Source organism: Mobula hypostoma, chromosome 19, assembly GCF_963921235.1.
Source record: "Mobula hypostoma chromosome 19, sMobHyp1.1, whole genome shotgun sequence".
NCBI classification, from domain to species: Eukaryota; Metazoa; Chordata; class Chondrichthyes; order Myliobatiformes; family Myliobatidae; genus Mobula; species Mobula hypostoma.
Window position 1 is genome coordinate 53,106,853 of NC_086115.1, and position 22,973 is coordinate 53,129,825.

General features: G+C 40.5%; 1 protein-coding gene across 1 annotated transcript in view; it reads right to left on the reverse strand.

Annotated features, from left to right (window-relative positions):
* The window catches only part of htra1b (HtrA serine peptidase 1b), a 74,480-nt gene that overhangs the window by 40,147 nt on the left and 11,360 nt on the right, over positions 1-22,973 (reverse strand). Inside the window, exons 2-3 of the mRNA XM_063071212.1 lie at positions 17,002-17,101; positions 13,227-13,431 (exon numbers count right to left, since the gene is read on the reverse strand). Coding sequence (XP_062927282.1) covers positions 13,227-13,431; positions 17,002-17,101 — 305 coding nt within the window. The remainder of the gene's footprint in view (positions 1-13,226; positions 13,432-17,001; positions 17,102-22,973) is intronic.

Here is a 22,973-nt window from a genome sequence, read left to right on the forward strand (position 1 = left end):
GTTGTGCAGTGTCTATTCTCTAGAGGAAAAGGTCAGTTCCTTTACACCATTTTATTTTTGTCGTCATGAATCCTGCGGACAAGGCAGGTTCTGGCTGGGATCAGCAGTAACATCACGTCTTGAGGAATTCTTTACTTCAGGAAAGTCTCTCCTAATTGACTGTATAAATCTCTTGGACTTTTGAATTTACTATTCCGAGAACTGTGTTCGAATTTACCACTTTAAGAACTGTTTTCGCATTTCCCTTTTTAAGAACTGTTCCAGAGTTGCCATATAGCAGTTAACTTCTGGTTAAAGTTAGTCAGTTGAATATTTTTTGCTATTTTTGAGCAGAGTTTAATAAATGTTTGTTTGTTTTTATAAAACCTGACTCAATTGATATTCATTGTTGCCGGTCATCCGTGGGCAAGGTGTAGCACCTGTTCAGCCCAATGATCAGGGTCACATGAAGCCATGGGATCAGGTGGTGGATGGCTGTATGAGCAGCTGGTGAACATCACAAGACCTGGTTATGCGACCACTGACAGCAGGCAAACAATCTCTGAAGAGCATTGATAATGGCTGGGGTCACCCATCTTATAAAAACATTGCCCAGAAGGCAATGGCAAACCACTTCTGCAGAAAAATTTCAACAAGATCAATCATGGTTATGGAAAGACTATGATTGCCCACGTCAGGAGGACACGGCACATAATGATGATGAAGAAATGAAAGCAGGCAAGTCAACATCACCATTAAAATTAAATTTTCAAATACTCACTGGAAACTGGTTTATTGAAATGATCTGGGCTAAGGGACAGAGAAACTCAAATGGAGAGGAACATTCAAATTGATCTTCACTAAAAAGCCCCCTTTAAAAAGCAGGACAAAACAGACTCCAGCAAGCATTCAACATTTACTGAGAAAAGACCTCATTTGACCTTTCAGGTAAAACCATTCCTCATTACCAAAGAATATTACAAATATACAAAGGGCATTACATTTGAGGAGAAACAGAACAAAAAAGTTTTAAGAAAAATCTGCATGAGGATAAAGACACAGATTAATCGGTCAAGGAATAAGGTTAGGAACAAAAAGTGAAAAGACGGCAGAAATTATGTTAAAGACATAACAAATGACATAAAAGTAATCAAATTTCAAAGTACATTCATTATCAAAGCACATGCATGTCACCATATACAAACCCGAATTAATTTTCTTGTGGGCATACTCAATAAATCCATAATGGAATAGTAATAAGTATACTGTATTACAAAGTGAAAACAGTTCAGCAAGTTGGTTGTTGAATCCAATAACATGGCACTGTGGAGCAAACACTGTGGCCTCCCTATGTGATGGATAAAGCAGTTTGAAACCAAGGACAATGAGTTAACCAGACAGCAGTTTTCCCGTACGGTAATGTGATCTTCTAGCTCTCACATTTAATACGGAACCCCTAACAAATCCAAAACTATTTTACAAAATAGACTGGTGTTATAATGACTGCACTCCACTTGGTTACAGATAGCGGAATATACACAAAGTTACAAACAAGTTAGAAGTTCATCATTGATACATTGCATCATTCAGCAGAAATGATCACTCAACATTTCAGTACAAGCCAGAAAAAGATCTATAATTTAAGAAAGTTAAATTTTACTACAAAAAAGACATCTGAGCAAAGAACCAACATAGATTTCTGCATGTTCAATAACAGAAGAACATCAAGTTTCATGGCCAGCCCTTTAAGTTTATTGACACAGATGTTAAGTGCTATCAAACCTGAGTCTGATTCATATGCAAACTGCTTCAAAGGTTGGATTGTGTCCTACAGTTTTAGGGATCACTTTGTTCTCTTATACTGCTGACAATCAACACAGGCTCAGTTGTTTTTAAATCAAGGGGACCAAGTGTAGTGTATCCAAGTTTACTGATGGCACTAAATTGAGTGGAAAAGCAAATTGTCCAGAGGATACAGAGAGTCTGTAGAGAGATATAGATAGGTTAAGTGAGTGGGCAAGGGTCTGGCAGATGGAGTACAATGTTGGTAAATGCGAGGTCATCCACTTTGCAAGGAAAACTGGAACAGCAGATCATTATTTAAATGGTAAAAGATTGCAGCATGCTGCTGTTCAGAGGGACAGGAGTGCTTGTGCATGAATCACAAAAGGTTGGTTTGCAGGTGCAGCAGGCCATCAAGGCAAATGGAACGTTGGCCTTCATTGCTAGAGAGATCGGATATAAGAGCGGGGATGTTATGCTGCAACTGTACAGGGTACTGGTGAGGCCGCACCTGGAGCACTGTGCGCAGTTCTGGTCTCCTTACTTGAAGAAGGATATACTGGCTTTGGAGGTGGTGCAGAGGAAGTTCACCAGGTTGATTCCAGAGTTGAGGAAGATTAGACTATGAGGAGAGATTGAGTTGCCTGGGACTATACTTGCTAGAATTCAGAAAAATGAGAGGAGATCTGATAGAAACATGTAAAATTATGAAAAGGATAGATAAGATAGAGACAGGGAAGTTGTTTCCACTGTTAGGTGAGACTAGATCTAGGGGACGTAGCCTCAGGATTCGGAGAAGTAAATTTAGGATGGAGATGGGGAGGAACTGCTTTTCCCAAAGAGTGGTGAATCTGTGGAATTCTCTGCCCGACGAAGCGGTAAAGGCTACCTCAGTAGATATATTTAAGACAAGGTTGGATAGATTTCTGCATTGCAGGGGAGTTAAGGATTTTGGGGAAAAGGCAGGTAGGTGGAGATGTATCCATAGTCAGATCAGCCATGATCTTATTGAATGGCAGAGCAGGCTCGACAGGCCAGATGGCCAATTCCTGCTCCTATTTCTTGTTCTTATGCTCAAAGTCAGAGTATTTAGAAAATAGTCCCTCCGGATATTAATAGGATATCTATCCAATAAATTCATTTCAGTCCAGCATATCAAGTAGGAACATCCCTATGAACAGAGCAAAAGAGCAGAGTGACTATACAACCCTAATTTTAACTCATGTTTAATATGATGATTGGCAATTCATACACCCTGTCCAACAGGCTATTGGGTAATAGGCAACCTAATCATCAACTCATCAATAAGTGAAATCAAAGTAATCATAATTAAGTGTTCCTTAATATGAAAGAAATCATTGACCCTCTGATAGTCAAATTCGTACATCTAGCTGCCCAGATCATACAAGTGGCAATTAACAGTCTGATTTCTTTTAAATATTATTCCTATAGTTTAATAAATTTCTATTATCTGCACCCTCCCTAGCACCCCCAAGGTTAGTTTTATGTTAATACTTTTATACTGAGTACTGTCAAAACTTGACTACCTCCAAAGAACAAGATAGTTATCTAGTGTATTTACTCTCTGCTTTCTGCAGGGATCGCTCCCCACTAGTCTCCCTTCCGGCACTTATCCCTGCAAATGGCCAAAGTGCTACACCTGCCCATTCACCTCTTCCCTCTGCTCCATCCAGGGCCCCAAGCAGTCCTTCCAGGTGAGGCAACACTTCACCTGTGAATCTGCGGGGGTCATCTGTTATGTCCAGTGTTCCCATTGTAGCCTCTTCTACACTGGTGAGACACACCCATGGTAAATTGCGGGACTGCATTGTCAAGCACTTCTGCTCCATCCGCCAAAAGCAGAACTTCCCAGTGGCCAAACGATTTAATTCTGATTCCTGTTCTGACTTGACAGCCCACTAAATCCTCTAGTGCCACATTGAGGCCACCCTCAGGGTGGAGGAGCAACATCGTATATTCCGTCTGGGTAGCACTTCAACCTGATGACATGAATATCGATTTTCCCTTCCCCACTCTGGCCTCTTACCTCTTCTCCCCTGCCCATCACCTCCCCCTGGATGGCCTCCTATGGTCCACCCTCCTCTCCTATCAGATTCCTTCATCTCTGGTCCTTTACCTTTCCCACACACCCAGCTTCATCTATCACCTTCTACTTCTCCTCCTTCCCTCCCCCTCCCCAACACCTTTTTATTCTGGTGTATTCCCCCTTCCTTTCCAGTCCTGAAGAAGAATCTCGGCCCGAAGCATCGACTGTTTATTCACTTCCGTAGATGCTGCTTGATTTGCTGAGTTCCTCCAGCATTCTGTGCTCATTGCTTTGGAACTCCGGCATCTTCAGACTTTGGGTTTAGTGTATCTACATGATATAATTCAGATAAAACTGTACATTTCCCTGGCACAGTGATTCCTTTGCATTCTATAACAGAATCTGGCATTTAAAATAATTCCACGCAAAATGCATTGAAGTGTGTGACAGAATAAACAATTGGGTAAACCTTTAAAGTGCAGTAGTTCACCAGCAAGACAATCTATATTGGTGCAAGGTTGCCGGGCTTTCCCCCCGAGTGAGCATGAACCTCCTGGAGCTCCACACCATAGATGATGGTGAATCTGATCGTTGGGGCTGCATGATAGCCTAGTGGTTAGCACAACCTTTTACTGTACCAGCGACCAGGGTTCAATTCCCACTGCTGCTTATAAGGAGATTGTACGTTCTCCCCAAGACCATGTGGGTTTCCTCCTGGTGCACCGGTTTCCTCCCACAGTCCAAAGACGTTGCAGTTGGTAGGTTAATTGGTCATTGTAAATTGTCCCATAATTAGGCTAGGATTAAATTGGGGAATGCTGGGCGGAGTGGCTTGAAGGGCTTATTCCGTGCTGCATCTCAATAAGACCATAAGACATAGGAGCAGAATGAGGCCATTAAGTTTGCTTTGCCATTCCACCGTGGCTGATCCCGGATCCCACTCAACCCCATACACCTGAGTTCTCGCCATATCCTTTGATACCCTGACAGATCAGGAAACTATCAAATATACCCACCTACACTGCAACCTGTGGCTGAGCATTCCACAGATTTACTACTCTCTGGCTAAAACATTCGTCCTTACTTCTGTTCTAAAAGGTCACTCCTCAAATTTGAGGTTGTGCCCTCTAGTTCTGGATACCCCCACCATAGGAAACATCCTCTCCACATCCACCCTATCTTGTCCTTTAAACATTCGGTAGGTTTCAATGAGATCCCCCTGAATTCTTCTAAATTCCAATGAATACAGGCCCAAAGCCACCAAACACGCCTTATATGTTAACCCCTTCATTCCCAGAATCATCCTCGTGAACCTCCTCTGTGTCTCTCACCAATGACAACACATCCTTTCCGAGATAAGGGGCCCAAAACTGTTGGCAAGACTCCAAGTGCAGCCTCTTTATAAAGCAGTGTCTTATAAAGCCTCCGTATTATCTCCTTGTTTTTATATTCTATTCTCCCTTGAAATAAATGACAACATTGTATTTGCTTTCTTTACCACAGACTCAACCTGTGAATTAACCACCTGGGATTCTTGTCCCTTTGCACCTCTGATATTTGAATTTTCTCTCCATTTTGAATATGGTCTGCACTATTGTTCCTTTTACAAAAATGCGTTATCATACATTTCCCAACACTGTATTCCATCTGCCACTTTTTGCCCATTCTTCCAATTTGTCTAAGTCCTGCTGTATGCATTGCTTCCTCAGCACTACCCAGCTGTCTTCGTATCATCCGCAAACTTTGCCACAAAGCCATCAACTCCACTATTCAAATCACTGACAAACAATGTGAAAAGTAGCAGTCCCAAAACTGACCCGAGGAACACCACTATTCATCGGCAGTCAACCAGAAAAGGCCCCTCTTATTCCCACTTGCTGCCTCCTGTCTGTCAGCCATTCTGCTATTCATGCCAGTATCTTTCCAGTAATGCCACAGGATTTTATCTTGTTAAGCAGCCTCACGTGTGGCACCTTATCAAATGCCTTCTGAAAATCCAAGTAAGTGACGTCCACTGCCTTTCCTTTGTCCACCCTGCTTGTTACTTCCTCAAAGAACTCTAATAGATTTGTCAGGCAAGATTTCCCTTCAGAAAAACCATGCTGACTTTGACTTATTTTATCATCAGTCTCCAAGTACCTCCAAACCTTAACCTTAATAATAGACTATAGTTTCCTGCCTTTTACCTTCCTCCCTTCTTAAAGAGTGGAGTGACATTTGCAATCTTCCATTCCACCGGGACCATGCCAGAATCAAGCAATTCTTGAAAGACCATGACCAATGCATCTATTATCTCTCTCAGGACTCTGGGATGTAGTCCATCTGGGCTAGGTGACTTATCCGCCTTAAGATCTTTCAGCTTGCCTAGCATTTTTTTCCTTGTAATAGCAATGGCGCTCACTCCTGCTCCCTGACACTCAGACCTCTGGCACACTGCTAGTGTTCTTACACAGTGAAAACAGATGCAAAGTACCATTAAGTTCATCTGTCATTTCTTTGCCCCCATTACTACCTCACCAGCCTCATTTTCCAGTGGTCCAATATCAATTCTCACTTCATTTTTACTCTTTATATAAATGAAAAACTTTTTTGGTATCCTGCTTTATATTATTGGCTAATCTGCCCTCACATTTCATCTTTTCCCTTATAGCTTTTTTTTTAAGTTGCCTTTTGTTGGATTTTAAAAGCTTCCCAATCATCCAACTTCCTACTCACTTTTGCTACCTTATATGCCCTTTCATTGGCTTTTATGCAGTCCTTAACTTCCTTTGTCAGCCACAGTTGCCTACTTTTTGGTCTGCGGGACATACCCGTCCTCTGCCTCGTTAACTATTCCCAGAAACTTCAGTCATCTCTGCTCTGCTATCATCCCCACCAGTATCCTCCTCCAATCCACCTGGGCAAGCTCCTCTCTCATGCCTCTGCAATACTCTTCATTCCATTGCAATACTGATGAATGTGACTTAAGCTTCTCCCTCCCAAACTGTGGTATGAATTCAATCATATTATGATCACTGCCTCCCAAGGGTTCCCTTACATTAAGCTCCCCAATACAATCTGGGTTATTACACAACATCCAATCTAGGATAGCCTTTCCCTGAGTTGGCTCAAGCACAAGCTGCTTTAAAAAGCCATCTTGCAGGCATTCAACAAATTCCCTCTTTTGCAATCTGACACCAACCCGATATTCCCAATCCCCTTGCGTACTGAAGTCCCCCATTACAATTGTGTCATCACCCTTATTACAAGCCTTTTCCAGCTCCTTCTGCAATCTCAACCCCACATCTTGGCTACTATTTGGAGGCCTATATGATTCACATAATGTTTTTTTTTAAATCCCTGCAATTTCTTACCTCCCCCCCACAGAGATCCAACATTCCCTGACCCCATGTCACCCCTTTCTAAAAATATAATTCAATCTCTTACCAACAGACCTACACCACTGCTTATGCCTTCCCATCTGTCCTTCCGATACAAGGTCTACCCTTTGATATTAAGCCCCTAACTCTGGCCTTCTTTCAGCCACAACTCAGTGATGTCCACAACATCAAACCAACCAATCTCTAATTGCGCCATGAGTCGTCCACCTTATTCCGAATGCTACGCGCATTTAAGTACAGCAGCTTCAGTCCTGCTTTCTTTGCCCTTTTGAATTTTGTCTCTACGGTACAACTCTTTGCTCTGTTTGCATTTGTACCCAATCATTGGCTTGTCCTTCCTTATATCCATCATCTACTTGTAAACCAGCTGGCTCATCCTCAGCTTCATCATACTGGTTCCCATCCCCCTGCCATATTAGTTTAAACCACTCCCAACAGCTCTAGTAAACCTGCCCACAAGATTTGTCCCCAATGTTTTAAAATACTAAAATAATAAATCCTGCACCAGGCAGGATAGACCCGGCACATCATCCATGTGTCCTTTTGTGTAAATGGAGAACTGATGGCTCTAAGGAATAAAGGCAAGGGTAAGCTAACCTCATGTGGGCACGTGGCCAAGTGGTTAAGGCATTGGACTAGCGACCTGAAGGTCGTGAGTTCGAGCCCCAGCCGAGGGAACGTGTTGTGTCCTTGAGCAAGGCACTTAATCACACATTGCTCTGGGACGACACTGGTGCCAAGATGTATGGGTCCTTGGACAACATCGGTGGTGTGGAGATGGGAGACTTGCAGCATGGGCCTGCGCCCTGGAGAGTGAAGACTTTCCAGGCACCGATCCATGGTCTCACAAGACTAATGGATAACTTTAAATTTAAGCTAACCCATGTTTTATTTTTAAAAAGTATTTGATTGTAGTACTCTTTAAATATTTAAAAAGCATTTCTTTTTTAAAGACTTCACATAAAACTTTATTCTTTAAATGTTTAAGAAATAATCCTCCCCCCAATCTTGCGGGCAGAACTACCATTATCTCAGAAATCAATCACTGTCTGCCCCCTGTCATGTTCTTTGGTTTAGGGAGGTTTGTAGAAAGTTTTCCACAGGAAGTCTGGCTCTCTGCACTTTGGCATGGCCCATACTACAGAGGAGTACAGACAGCCGGCTGCATTCACTGGCGGCTGTCCGTACACTGCCCGGCTCAGCAGCTGCCTAAAATGTCAGTTTTACAAATAGTCCATTAAAATAAAAGAAACACACATTTGTATTTTAAAAAAATCTAATGGAAACATTAAATATAACTTAAAATATTCCTGACCTTCCCCCCCACCCCAAGAAGCAGTTATTTCCCATTTATTTGAGTGGGCCCTGTGGCACTTGTCCAAGGTTTCATTGGGTTCAGATTCCACGGACAGATTTTCTGGCTTGAAAGCGGAGAAACCCAAGATCACTCCGCTGTTAAACGTCATTAAGTATAGGGTTAGCTGTAGCCAGCGATGACAGGGCCATAAATCCTGACACGATCACAAGTTAACGCCAAAAGGTGAACAGCCAGAACTTACAGAAAGATATCCGGACAAGTTCTGGCATTACTGCAGGCTCTGGAGCAGAAGACACACTCTCCGTTTCATTCGAAATGCTTTGAATGCTTCCGAGTGCCAGCGAGGCAAGTTGAAAAATAAACTTGACAGCTTTGGCATTCAGCAAGTCTAAGGGTGTGCCCTCAACATCAGTCAAAGGTTGTCACAGTGATAAGCGTCCAGCTATCCAGCAGCTGAACAATGAGTGAGCCCAGGCTGGTTCATGCACCTACTGCCAGCAACACCACAAAGCGATAAAGCTTGGAATCACATTTTATCTTAGCACTTTGGCAGAGTAAACTTCATCTCACAGACATAAACTTAAAATTTCTATAATTTCTTAATTATCCATTATACATTCAAAGATTAAAGATTCAGAATACAAAGTATGCATACAGAATACAACTGAGATCCGTCCTCCTGCAGGCAGCCACCAAACAAAGAAATACCATTCAGCCCGTTCAAGAAAACACCAACATGCTAAAAATAAAGAACAAATTGCAAAAAGCAAACCACACAGAAATACCAAACATCAAACCAGGGTTCCGTTTAGTTCATCTCAGTCCTGCGTTGCTAGCCAATACCATTTCTCACCGTAGCGCCCCAGTCCGCATCAAACATCCAATCAAACTTTTCATATATTCACCCATTTCTATCTGCTAGGATGCATAGTATCAATAATGGTTTCTGGATTGATGAAAGATTAAAGCATTCTTGCTGTTACAGTAATGACTTGGGAATGTGCACTTCCAGAAAACATGCTTCCAATGATTCCCTTCCTAACAGTGGTTCAGCCTGTTATAGAGCTGTTGCTAATGGCCCAATGTTTATCTTGAGTGAAAAAAAGGCTAAATGCAAAATAAAGCGTTATTTTGAGCAGGGTAGGGCTTGGAGATCAATTTTCCACTCATTTTCAATTCAAAGTATCAGTAGGTCTTCAGTATGCAATTTATATGCAAAACCACTTATATAATTCTTCATCTGATTTTTTTCTTCCATTTCTATATTCAGCTGCAGCCAATAGTACCTCATTCATAAAACTGGCAACACAGATCAGAAGCATTATCCCAAAATGTTTCCAAACTTCACTGCATTGGCTAATGCAATATTTTCTACTTTTATTTTGCATATTTGTCATTTTCTGCCTATTTTACAGTGAAATTTCAAGAAAGGTTTGAGCATAATTTAACAATTGCATCCAGACCAGATATTCTGGTTCATTACTTATGTACAGTAGCTAGCAATTCATGTCCTAAGTGTCTACTAAATTATGACACTGCTCTACATAACCTTAAATATATTGCTAATCACAAGATCACAAGACAAATGAGCAGAAGTAGGCCATTCGGCACATTGAGTCTGCTCCGCAGCTCCCCCATGAGCTAAACTATTCACCCATCTAGTTCCAATTTCCGGCTTTTTCCCCATATCCCTTGATACCCTGACTAATTAGATACCTGTCAATCTCCTCCTTAAACACCCTCAATGATCGGGCCTCCACAGCCATATGTGGGAACGAATTCCACAAATCCACAACCCTCTGGCTAAAAAAATTTCTCCTCATCTCTGTTTTAACTGGGTACCCTCTAATTCTAAGACTATGGCCTCTTGTCCTGGACTCACCCACCAAGGGAAACAACCTTTCCACATCTACTCTGTCCAACCCTTTCAACATTCAAAACGTTTCTATGAGATCCCTTCTCATTCTTCTATACTCTAATGAATACAATCCAAGAGCCGACAGACGCTCCTCATATGTTAGCCCCTGCATTCCAGGAATCATCCTTGTAAATCTTCTCTGAACTCTCTCCAACATCAGTATATCGTTTCTAGGGGGCCCAAAACTGCACACAGTATTCCAAATGAGGTCTCACTAATGCCCCATAGAGCCTCATCAACACCTCCTTACTCTTATACACTATTCCTCTTGAAATGAATGCCAACATAGCATTCGCTTTCCTTACCGCCAATCCAACTTGGTGGTTAACCTTTAGGGTATCCTGCACGAGGACCCCCAAGTCCCTTTGCACTTCTGATTTTTGAATTTTCTCCGCATCTAAATAATAATCTGCCCGATTATTTCTTCTTCCGAACTGTACAACCGTACATTTGTCAACGTTGTATCTCATCTGCCATTTCTTTGCCCACTCTCCTAAACTGACTAAGTCTCTCTGCAACCTTTCCGTTTCTTCAACATTTCCAACAACTAATGGACTAGTTTGAGTCGGAAACATGAAAAGATGAAGATGAAAGGTTGGTAGGCCACAGAAAGGAAGATGCAGGGCTTAGAAAGGAACTAAAGGGAAATAAAATCCAGATTAGTCCCAATCTCTTGCTCAGCCCTAATATTATCAGCTGGTTTGTGAGTGGTTTTGGAGCAGAATTACTTGGCAGGGAGATAGCACACCTAGTGTTGATTCAGAAACAGAAGAGAAATTTATAAAGCAGACTAGAAAACAGAGAATTGACAAAGAATGTTGGTAGAACATAATGCAAGATATTGTCAGTGCGGAGAAGCAGACAAATACGTGGCAATGTGATGTCATTGTTGTCACAGACAATGTGTAAAAAGGGCAAGATAAACCCTTTAGCATCTTTGGTCACAGGCTCCTGAGCATGGAACTTAAGTTGAGTAAGGTCAGTAAAGTATAGGGTTGGCCCTGTAGACACAAAAAAAATCTAAATTAAAAGGAACAACCAGGCTGTTTGTTGTCATATGCAAACATGTACATGAGCAATAGCCAAGAAGTGCAAAAACACTCGAACATTACTGTAATCCAAAATGAGGTAAGTTCATAAAAAATACAAACAGCACAGGATTTTTACAATGCCCTCAAAATGTAGCATACCTTATAATACTAGAAAATTCTGGGCTTATGATTTAACTAATGAAACCGAGATCTAGGCTGCAATATCAGTGGAAGAACGGTTTAGGAAAACAGTCTTGAAGGTTGGCCAGGCCCAGAAATGTTCCAAAATGCAGCAAGACTATTTTAACTTGACTGTGGTGTAACTTGGCAAAAGTAAACAGGAAACAGCTACGTGGAATAAATCAATGTCAGACTACTACGAGATGTTTATGGAAGGGGCAGGGAGGTAGCGGAGCAAAGGTATTTCCATTAACAGAATGGCAATCCCAAATGCCAAGGAGCACACAGAATAGTTTAAGACAAACAAGCAAAGTTTATGCCATAAACTAATTATTATTCTAAAGGACACCTACAAGACTATATATAGTGCTGTTATCAAAACATGATGAGAGAAAAAAAATCAGAGAATTAAAACATTATTGAAACCACATAAAACCAGTAAGTTAGCACAACTAGTAAAACCAAGAAAAACAAAAATATTTTGTAAATACACAGAGGTGTTTTATTTTGCTCCAATTCATAAGCAGAAGTGAATAACTAAAGGAAGATAAGGCTATATTAAGGATTTAGAATGCAATACAAGTGTAGATGCAAAAGGCATTGGCATTGTTTTTACTAAATTATCTTTACAAAATAGGGGAATGACACAGATATTGTACTGGAACAGGAGGTGTACAAAGTGTTGAGTGGGATAAACCTAGAGAGAAGAGATATTAAATGGTTTAGCATCTCTGGGAGGAGATAATTAACAGACTCAGATTAAATGTTTCCCAGGTTGTTGAAAGAAACAAAGAAAGGAGGCTCTGCCCAATTTTCATTCTGGAAAAATTCTTAAGGACTGGAGGTCTGCTAATATATTATTGTTGTTTAATGGTAATTTGGGGCCAGCCTATACTCAGGAATCATATAATTACTGGAAAGGCGGCCAGTAAAACCATTATTTGGAAGCATACTAATTAATCAAGGAAAATTATCATAAATTTCTTAAGCTCAGGTCTGATTAACTTGAATTTAAGATCATAAAAAGAAAGGTTTTCAAGCAAAGTTTGCTTAGCCATCTTTTTAAACACCACAACACAGTTAATTCAAGCAAGGCTTTTAGCAAATTCCCACATGGCAGCTGGTCAATCAGTAATATACAAGGCAGCGTGGAATATTGGGATTGAAAATAATGCCTCTTTGAAAGAGAGCAAAAAGTAACGGTTGATGACAGACTAAAAGACTGTTCTATTAGAGGTAACACATAATGTGATGTCTGGTTCCTTGCCTTAAATAATACAATTAAAGATTCAATTATTCATTTTTTTTCTTTAATAAGTACTTCAGTGCTGAGAAAAATTGGTAGCTTTAGCTTAGAGTCATAGAACATGCAGCCCTTCAGCCTATCCAGTCTGTTCTGAACCATTAATCTGCCTAGTCCAGTCAATCTTCACCCAGACAATGGCTCTCCATCCATCCATATTTCTCTTAAATGTTGAACTAGACCCCGCATCCACCACTTGCGCTAACTTATGTTAAAGTGTAACTTCTGAAAGATAGGGAATAATATTTATTATCACACACTATACAGTAACGAGAGCACAGAACTTACCGGAGTGTCAATTTTAATTAAAGCAAGATCTGCTTTCTCATCTATGTCCTGTATTTTGGCATTGTATGTCGCTCCATTCCTCAGTTCCACTTTTACTCTCTGCTTGTTGGTGACCACATGTGCATTTGTCACTATCAATCCATCTTCAGAGACAATGAACCCCGAACCACTTGCAACAGACAATTCACGGTTGGAAAAAACTGCTCTAAATAAATAAGAAATATAAAGGCTTCAATGCATATTGTTTATATTTTATATCTTGTGTACCCCCAGAAATCTGCAACATATACAACCACCCAGGCTATGCTCGTTTCTCGCTGCTGCCATCAGGTAGAAGGTACAAGTGCTGAAACTGGACAGGATTCAAAGGAGGTTCACGAAAATGATTTCAGGATTAAACAGCTTGTTATGTGAAGAGCACTTGATGGCTGTGGGCCTGTACTCACTGGAAATTGGAAGGATGGTGGGGGGGGGGAATCATTGAAACCTCAGAACAGAGGGGTGTCCATTTTAAACAGAGATGCAGAGAAACTTCTTTATCCAGAAGGTGGTGAATTTATGGAATTTGTTACCACAGGCAGCTGTGGAGACCAGGTTGTTGGGTGTACTTGAGCAGAGATTGCCAGGTTCTTGATTGGACATAGTTACCGGGAAAAGGCCAGGGGTGGGGGCTTAGAGGAAAAATGGATCAGACATGAAATGGTGGAGCAGACTCAATGGGCCAAATGGCCTAATTCTGCTCCTATGTCTTATGGTCTTAAAGAATCTCATCACCAGGTTCAAGAACAGTTATTACCTCTCAACCATCAAGCTCTTGAACAAAAAAGGGATAACTACACTCACTTGCCCATCTATTGAGATGTGCCCACAACCAATGACCCCACTTTAAAGAATTTTTAACCTTGTTATTTCACGTTTCAGGTCAACATGCTGTGTGTGCTTTGTTCCGTGTGTGACTGTTAGTACTGTGTTTTGTACTTTGACCCTGGAGTAACACTGTCTCCTTTCACTGTATTCGTGTATAGTTGAATGACAATCAAATTTGAATTGAATTATATAATAAAGCTTGGTATATTGAAAATTATGCCACACTGGTAGAAATGTGGGGGAATTTCCAAGTGTGTAGTCACTTGCCTCAAATCCATCATTTGTGTTGTATTTAAGATCTTGGGTTTGTGGCAGGATAACCATTCAATGAGATGCAGTACTGTGCAAATGTCTTAAGCACATATATACTGTATAGTTAGGGTGCCAAATGCTTTTGTATGGTATTGTAGTAACTTTATGCATTGCACTGTACTGCTGCCACAAAAAAAAATACTTAAATGACACTTTAGTGATGATAAATCTGATTCTGATATAGGTCTCTACTGAGGACTGGTGGGGGTGGGAAGGGGGCAGGGAGTGGGGAACCTTGGTTGAGAAAAGGGGAAGGGAGAAAAGGGGAAGGGAGAAGAGGGGGAGCAGGAAGCACCAGCAGGACATTTTGTAATGGTCAATAAACCAATCATTTGGAATCAAATTACCCTATCTGTCATTTCAGAGCTGGGTATGTCTGCACCCGTCCCACCCCCTCCTCACCCACCCACCGCCCTGGCACACCTTTTTTGCCATCTGTCCCATGCCACTCTTGTTGTGCTCCGCCCTCACCATTCTCAACATCCTTTGCTCCTGACAGATTTACAAACTTGTTCTTTGCTCTATGTTGGCAAAAACCAGTACTGTACAAAAGTCTTAGGCACCCTAGCCTCACTTTTGCACTGTAGTGTAACTCATTGAATTTTTAATCACTTCACAACTCCAAGACCTTAAATACTCCACAAATGATGAATGTCAGATAAGTGACTACATTTGTCAATCCTGCTTCACCAGGATTTCACCTGGACTAGACGACTTCAGTTACGAGGAGGAATTACATTAAACGCGGGTGAGAGCAGCATCAATAGTAGAGGGAGGGAAACCCCATTCTTTAAAGGAGGACGACATCTCTGATGTCCTGGAATGGAATGCCACATCCTGGGAATAGATGCAGCAGAGGTGAATAAACTGAGAAAAAGGAATAGCAATTTTATAGTAGATAGGTGAGAAGAGGCATAGTCAAAATAACCATGGCAGTCAGTTGGTTTATAAAAGATGCCGGTTAACAGTTTGTCTCCAGAAGTGGACAGATCAAGGGGAGGAAGGTGTCAGACGACCCAAGTGAATTTGTGGGGAGGGTGGAAGCTGGAGGCAAAATTGAGGGGCTCGGCATGGATGCATGAAACAGTACCAATGTAGTTATCAATGTAATAGCAGAAGAGCTGGGGGAGTATAACCGGGAAAGGCATCAAACACAGACGGTTCTACACAGCCAAAGAAAAGGCAGGCATAGCTTGGGTCCTTGCGAGTGCCCGTGGCTACCCTTCGGGTCTAGAAAAAGCGGGAGGACCTGAAGGAAAAATTGTTCGGGATGAAGAACAATTCTGCCAGATGGAGTGGGTTGGTGGGGGAGGGGGTTTAGTTGGTTCTTTTGTCAAGAAAGAAGCAGAGGACTTTTAGGCCTTCCTGATTGGGGGTGGGGGGGAGAAATCACTTTTAAAATACATCTACAAAGGCTGAGATTTAGAGCAATCTTGGTGTTCTAGTGGAGGATTCATGAGACTTGTTGGCCTCTTTAGTAGTTAAGAAATCAAATACTTATTTATTGTGAGGGGAACTGAATATTTCAAACATTTTATAGGACATTGGCAAGATTGCTTCTGAAAAAAATGTGTATTGTATTGGCTTCCTTATATGGGAAAGATGTTAAAAACACTAGAAGGTAAAAGCTTCAGATTAAAAGCAGTTTTATTTATTTCGGCTGATCTGATGATGACATAGATTTCCCTTAATAGAAGAACGTGATAGTACTGCTAACAACATCAGTGAAGACGTGGCTGGGAGTACCGCGAGTGAATTATGTCAGATTTTGCTTTCTATGAGTCTGTCAGACAAATGGCATTGGGTGGAGCAGACTTGGACCTGGTTTAAGATGACAACATCCATTTCATTCAAAATCCAGGGGAAGGGAAGACAAAAAAATGAGAAGTTAATAAGCTTCAAAAGCAGCCAGAACAGGGCGAATAAAAGTAGATTCATAATAATCTACTCATAATGTAAAGTGTGGTGAAGTATCCAACACTGGCTTTTGGTATTTTATTTCAAAATTTTATGATTGGTTATAATTTGCCTTCATCTTGTATTGTCCCTTAATTCTACCTTTCTTGTTATTCCTATTAATGCAAATGCATAGTCACAAGTAACCAATATTTCAAAATTGTTCAATTAGTAACAACAGAATTTGGAAACATGCCAGACATCCCACCTACTAGAAGCTTTAAGCTTCCTAGTCTGACTAACCTATACACCTCACAAAGTTTTTAAAACATTTAAATACAGGTGAACATACAACAAACAGAGCTAACAGAATTGTATAAACGATTTTTATCTGAGAGAGAAATGGCCCAATTAAATCTTTTCTATCCAGAAAACAGATTTCTCCCTCTTTTCCATTAGGCATTATTAATATTTAGTTTTTTTAAAAACATGAAAGCACCATGTGGTCTGGGAAATTATCTTCATATTTCTTTCTTCCCATAATTTCCACAAAAGGCTGCCATTATTTGAAGCTTTAGGAGACTTTTCAATAAGTAATACCACCCTCTTTTCTAATGCTCACTTGTCTGAGGAGTGCTACAGTATTAACACGTGAATTATAGAGAGATTAATTGAAAGACTCAAGAAGGGTCTTGCATACCTACGAAAAAGTTCAATGTGAACCACAGCAGGAGCAATCTTATCCACCACATCTGCTATAAAATTGTATTTGTGTCGCAGGCTGTTGGGGTCATTTTGAGCTGCAAGCAAAAAAAAAAGTAATCAAGTGAGTTTTCAGGCATTTTTTTTCCAGGTTGGGCATGCTATACAATAATTTACTGTATTTCTTTATTAACTTTGTAAGATGGTATTGCGATGCAGTTTGTGAGATAGTCACTGGATTTTAGTTTAGGTAGATTGAACAATGCATTCCATGCTTAGTAACATCACACAAGTCAAAAATACTGCATCCCTTAATAATAAAATACAAGTAAAATTATTTAATTTTATTGCTACGGAGATATTGTCAGACACAGAGTACAGGAAACATTGAAATAGAAGCAAATTATTTAATGATGAACAGTCATTGAATAAAGGGATTTGATGAGGGGTCTCAGACTGAAGCCAACTGTTTATTCATTTCCATGGATGCTGCCTGTCCTTCTGAGAACCCCCAGCATTCTGTGTGTTGCTCTGGATTTCCAGCATCTGCAGAATTTCCTGTTGGTCCTTTGAACCTAACCTTCCACTCACCATGATCAAGGCTGATTAGCAACCCAACTTTGTGGTATCTACTTTTCTCCCCTATATACTTAGTTTCTTTTGTGAATAAACATTTACCGATCTAATGTAAAACTAACAGCAGACGCATCATCATTGAATTAGTAGCTTCTTTGCAGAAATAATCCCTCTTCTCTCAAATTCAGCTCTAATTGCGACTTTCCGCCCTTCAGAAACAGCTATTCTCTGTCTACTCTTAATAACTTGAAAGCTGAGCAATTCACCCTTTTAACCAATAATATTCTCAGATGTTTTATTCAGGATTTAAGACATGGCGTCCAGATGCAATTTCAATCAGGTGTTGCTGTATTCTTCCCAATACTGTTCTTCCTAAGATACAGTGGATTCCAGATGTAGTCTTCTCAAAGCTCTGTGCAGCTGCATTAAATACTTAAGATTCAAAGCAACACACACAAAATTCGGGAAGAACTCAGCAGGTCAGACAGCGTCTATGGAAATTAATAAACAGTCACCATTTTGACACAAGAACCTTCTTCAGGACTCAAGAATATCCAAAGATTAAAGATTTATTTGTCACATGTACATCAAAATATCAAAGCATACAGTGAAATGGGATGTTTGTATCAAACCATATCAGAGAACATTGGTCTGGGCAGCCCACAAGTGTCACCACACTTCTAGTGCCAATATAGAACGCCCACAAATCATTAACCGTAACTGAGCATCTTTGGAATGTGGGAGGAAACTCACGTGGTCGAAGAGTGAGAATGTACAAACGCCCAGCAGACAGCGGTGGAACTGAATCTGGGTCACTGGTAGTATACTAACCACAATGCTACTGTGCTACATTACAACTTTTACCCAGATCCTTGACCCCACCACCCTTGTACTGTAATTTTATAAATATTCCACTAGCCTTTTTGATTATTTTCAGCACCTGTTTGAAGCACTTTATTGATTTATATAGATGGTTAATAAAAACTTTCCACAGAACTATATGACACAGGAATTTAGTTCTTCCCATCAAGCCTATGCAGCTCACAGAACAACCACATAACTCCACTAATTTTCCCCTTAATTTATTCTCCCCACAGTCTTTTCTTCACCCAGATTATACTAACGTGCCAGCCTGCATGTCTTGGAAGGCAGAGCACCCTGAGAAAACCTTCATGATGGGAGTACGTGCACACACCACACACACAGCTTCCGAAATCAGGCTGAGCACGGGTCTCTGGAACTGTGAGGCAGCAGCACAACGAGCTGCACTAGTGCCCTTTGGAGCTCCGTTGTGAGCAGCTTTTCACGAGTCAGAAGCTCCCAGACCCACGGAGTGGGCAGTACGGAATTTCAAAGTCAGAAGGCAAAAAAGGGTTGCTAGCTCCCCACCAACCCAACTTGCAAAAACATACAGTATCTGTGACTCCATCAGCAAGTCGTGACCCTGGAGCCCCTGACCAAACATTAAGGTGGGAGTCGCACTACCAGAGGACAGCAACTATTCAGTATAGTGTCTCGCTAACAATTTCTCCAGGCTGATTAGGGTTGAGTAAAGAAACCCGACTCTTGAAATCAAATTTTAGCCTCTTCTAGGATACCATCACTCAGCAACTGAGGAAAAAATACCATTCTAATTTTGTAAGATCTAAAGTAGTTGATCTCCCATATTATATACTACACACTGTATACACATATACACACACCTACATGTATACATGCATATACACACACGTGCTTCTGGATCCATTATCCATTGCCTGAGTGGAAGCTAAACAGAGTTTCATTGTACCTATGTATAATGACGATAAAGATCATTCAATTCAATTATTTGCCATAACACAGCGGCACGGTAGCATAGTGATCGACACAATCCTTTGCAGCATCAGCAACCCAACAGAATTTATACGTTCTCCCTATGACTGTGTGGGTTTCATCCGGCTGCTCCAGTTTGCTCCCACAGTCTAAAGATATACTGGTTGGTAGGGTAACTGGCTGCTGTAAACTGTCCCATGATTAGGCTCAGGTTAAATCGGGGTTTGCTGGTCAGCGTGGCTTAAAGGGTCGGAAGGGCCTATTCCACACTGTATCTCAATAAATAAATCAGTCTTTGCATCAGATAAATATTTTACTACTTTATATGACATAGAAGCATGTTATTTTGTATAATAAAAGAAATTAGTCTCTCAGCAATTCTCCTTTCAAAATGAGCTTGGCTTCAGCTAAATACACTCCAAACAAAAAAACATGCCCTGCGTTTCTGCTCCAAAACGCATCAGCTTAATCCTAGATGTATCTGGACATTTCTATGCCAAGAGGAATGGCCAGACAGCTACAATGCAATTACTGGCCACAACAAGCCTGTATGATTGCTTTGTCCTCAGAGAAATTTCATTACAGATTCTTTAAAACTAGCACAATAGAACAAAACACACACTAACATGGATAGTGTGATGCTTAGGCTAACATTATTACAACACCAGTGATGTGAGTTCAATTCAGCCACTTTAACAAGTAGGGAAAAGGACAGAATAAATATTATTTATCCAGCAAGATACATTCATCTAGAATACTCTGACTTTAAAAGGATTATAAAAACAGGTGGAAAAATAACTAAAAACTTGGACGAACAGTTAAATAGCAGAAAATTACAGAGCGTGGGGTAAGATGACGGCAAAAAGCCAGGCCAGGCACGAATAGCCAACCAACTCCTCCTGTGCTTTTTATACTAATTAGGTTTCCAGCTTCTCAAACATTTCCACAGATCTGAAGATAATTGGCATCTCAAGCTAGTTTAAAATTGGCACCTCCTACACTGAAGTACACCTTCAAAACTGTACTGAAAATATTGAACTAAATTATGTCCAAGCATGAGGTATGCAGTGTTACCATGATAACTACAAAACCAAGCCAGTTTTCCATGCACACATTCTAAATTTATCCTTTACTTATCTATTTCATTTCATCTAATTTTCTACCATTGAGAATTTAGTTTCATTATTAATTCCATAAATTCTATCATATTCTCCAATTTCTGCTTAAGGCATTATCTCTACCCAATGCTATTATCTAATAAGGAATAGCTGAAGCCTCAAATTATTAAAACATGTTCCACTCCCCCTAGGATAAGAAGAAATGCATTTGCCTGGCTGCTTGCTGCCTTCACCACGTGTCTAAACCTAATCCTTCATTCTAGCTGCCAAGGTCTTTCAACATCTCTGCAGTTGATTCCTTGCCCTTGCTATCAAAGCGAGACAGTTACCCGACACAGAAAAACAAATGGTTAGTTTTGTTTCAGAGTAGGCTTTTAAATGAAAAATTAAGCAGAAATCATCTTTGAACCAATTTTTTGAACCTTCAAATTATTTGGAAAATACAGTGCTTCAATAGGATTTCAAAGAAAAACTTTAGCTATTGCCTGAATAATGTGACATACTCCACTGCTTTCCACTTCATTTATTCAGCTATTGAAGATGTGAGTAACAACCAGGGAATTTACGCCGTACTTGCAGCAAATACGTTTGGAAATTATTTGTTATGTCTTTGGGATATATACAGTATTAATTAGGAAATTCAGATGAATTCCTGCCATTAAATTGCAAGCTAAAAGGCCAGAATTTGTAGTCAGTGACAAGGCATCAATGTTTGTCAAGGAACCCAAAGCAACTCACCACAAGTGATCACCAGTGCCAGGACAACTGCGTCCTGGACAACTATGTCCCAGTCAAATGCGTCCCTGGACATTTGCATCCGGTTTTTTGGCATCCTGGACATTTGTGTCTCAATATATGTATGTCTCATATTAGATTTGTGTCCCAATACATGTATATTTCATAAAAGATATAATTTTACATATTTATGTAATTTTTTTTATCAAAAACAGTTTTATTAATTAAAAAAGGGATAGTAGCATGCATTTTATTGATTTAAAAAATTAGTTTATAAGTCCAAACTTAAAATGTATGCATGTTGTGGGCTACCCCTGGTAAGAAACTTAATTTGTCCTCAGGATTGTAACGTGCAATTAATGATTGAAGGCGCTTATCGATATTCTTATTTCTTGGTTGGACAATAATCCCTCTTTGCTAGTCAATTTTCTTCTTTGTGGCCATAGCTTCCTCTTCAACGCATCAATTAATTTCCAAACAGAGGGGTGTTGACAAGCAACTGAATTTTGGATAGCATTATGCCACCCCTCTAAACTATTGTTAGATCTAGGCAAGTCATTCATTGTTCGATCATGAACATTCCAAGATGCAATGGAAAAGCTTGCTGCAATCCTGTGCCCACTTCTACCTCTTGCGTGGCCAATATATGTAACTTCAAAGTATGCGATGAATTCGGGAGGCAAGTCGTGATCTTCACTCAGATCCAAAAAGCCTGCTACCACATCGTTTTCTGGAAGGAAAGCTAATGCAGAGAAACATCTAATTTTTAAATTGAATCCTTGATCTTCATTATACCATTGTCTTAAACCAAGGTCGCATATTTTCTTAAAGATGGATTTTGACAAATGGAAAATACATGAGCTTATTGTTGCATTAGGATATGTTTCTGCTATACTCTTTCTTGCTCCTAGTTTAAAATCCGTCAGCACTAATACCCCTTGCCCATCCTCTGGGTTTTTATCCCCCCTCCCTCTTTTCCTTTTCCCTGGGCCTCCTGTCCCAAGATCCTCCCATATCCCTTTTGCCAATCACCTGTCCAGCTCTTGGCTCCATCCCTCCCCCTCCTGTCTTCTCCTATCATTTCGGATCTCCCCCTCCCCCTCCCACTTTCAAATCTCTTACTAGCTCTTCCTTCAGTTAGTCCTGACGAAGGGTCTCGGCCCAAAACATTGACTGTACCTCTTCCTAGAGATGCTGCCTGGCCTGCTGCATTCACCAGCAACTTTGATGTGTGTTGCTAGCACTAATTTGGGATTAAGTTGAGGGTGAGTCTGCAACGAAAGAGTGAATAGGTGGTCATATGTTTCTTTAGTCTTATTGGGCAGAAGAGCAAAAACACGGGGAATACTGAATGTACCATCTTGGACATGGATGCAGTACAATTGATAATAGATTTTTGGGCAAATTTTAAAAGTGCCATCTGCTGCCCAATTCTGAGATGTGTCAAGTCATCCAAACCCTCTTCAGGAGCAAGGATGAGCATTCTATTTTAATCATTTATGCCAGTATCAATTGCAAGAAACCTTTGTTCAATGGGGTGAATACAATATTCTTCTAGTATTTCGTAATTACATCTTTGGTTTAGTATAGATGGAGCATTTTGTGCTTTCTGTCTCCAACAACGAACATTTCTCCCCATTTGTGAGACAGAAGGCATTTCTGCCATTGAAAATTCATCATGCTTTGACAAAGTTGTTCCAATCAGATGTCTTGTTGGTTCTTGTGAGGA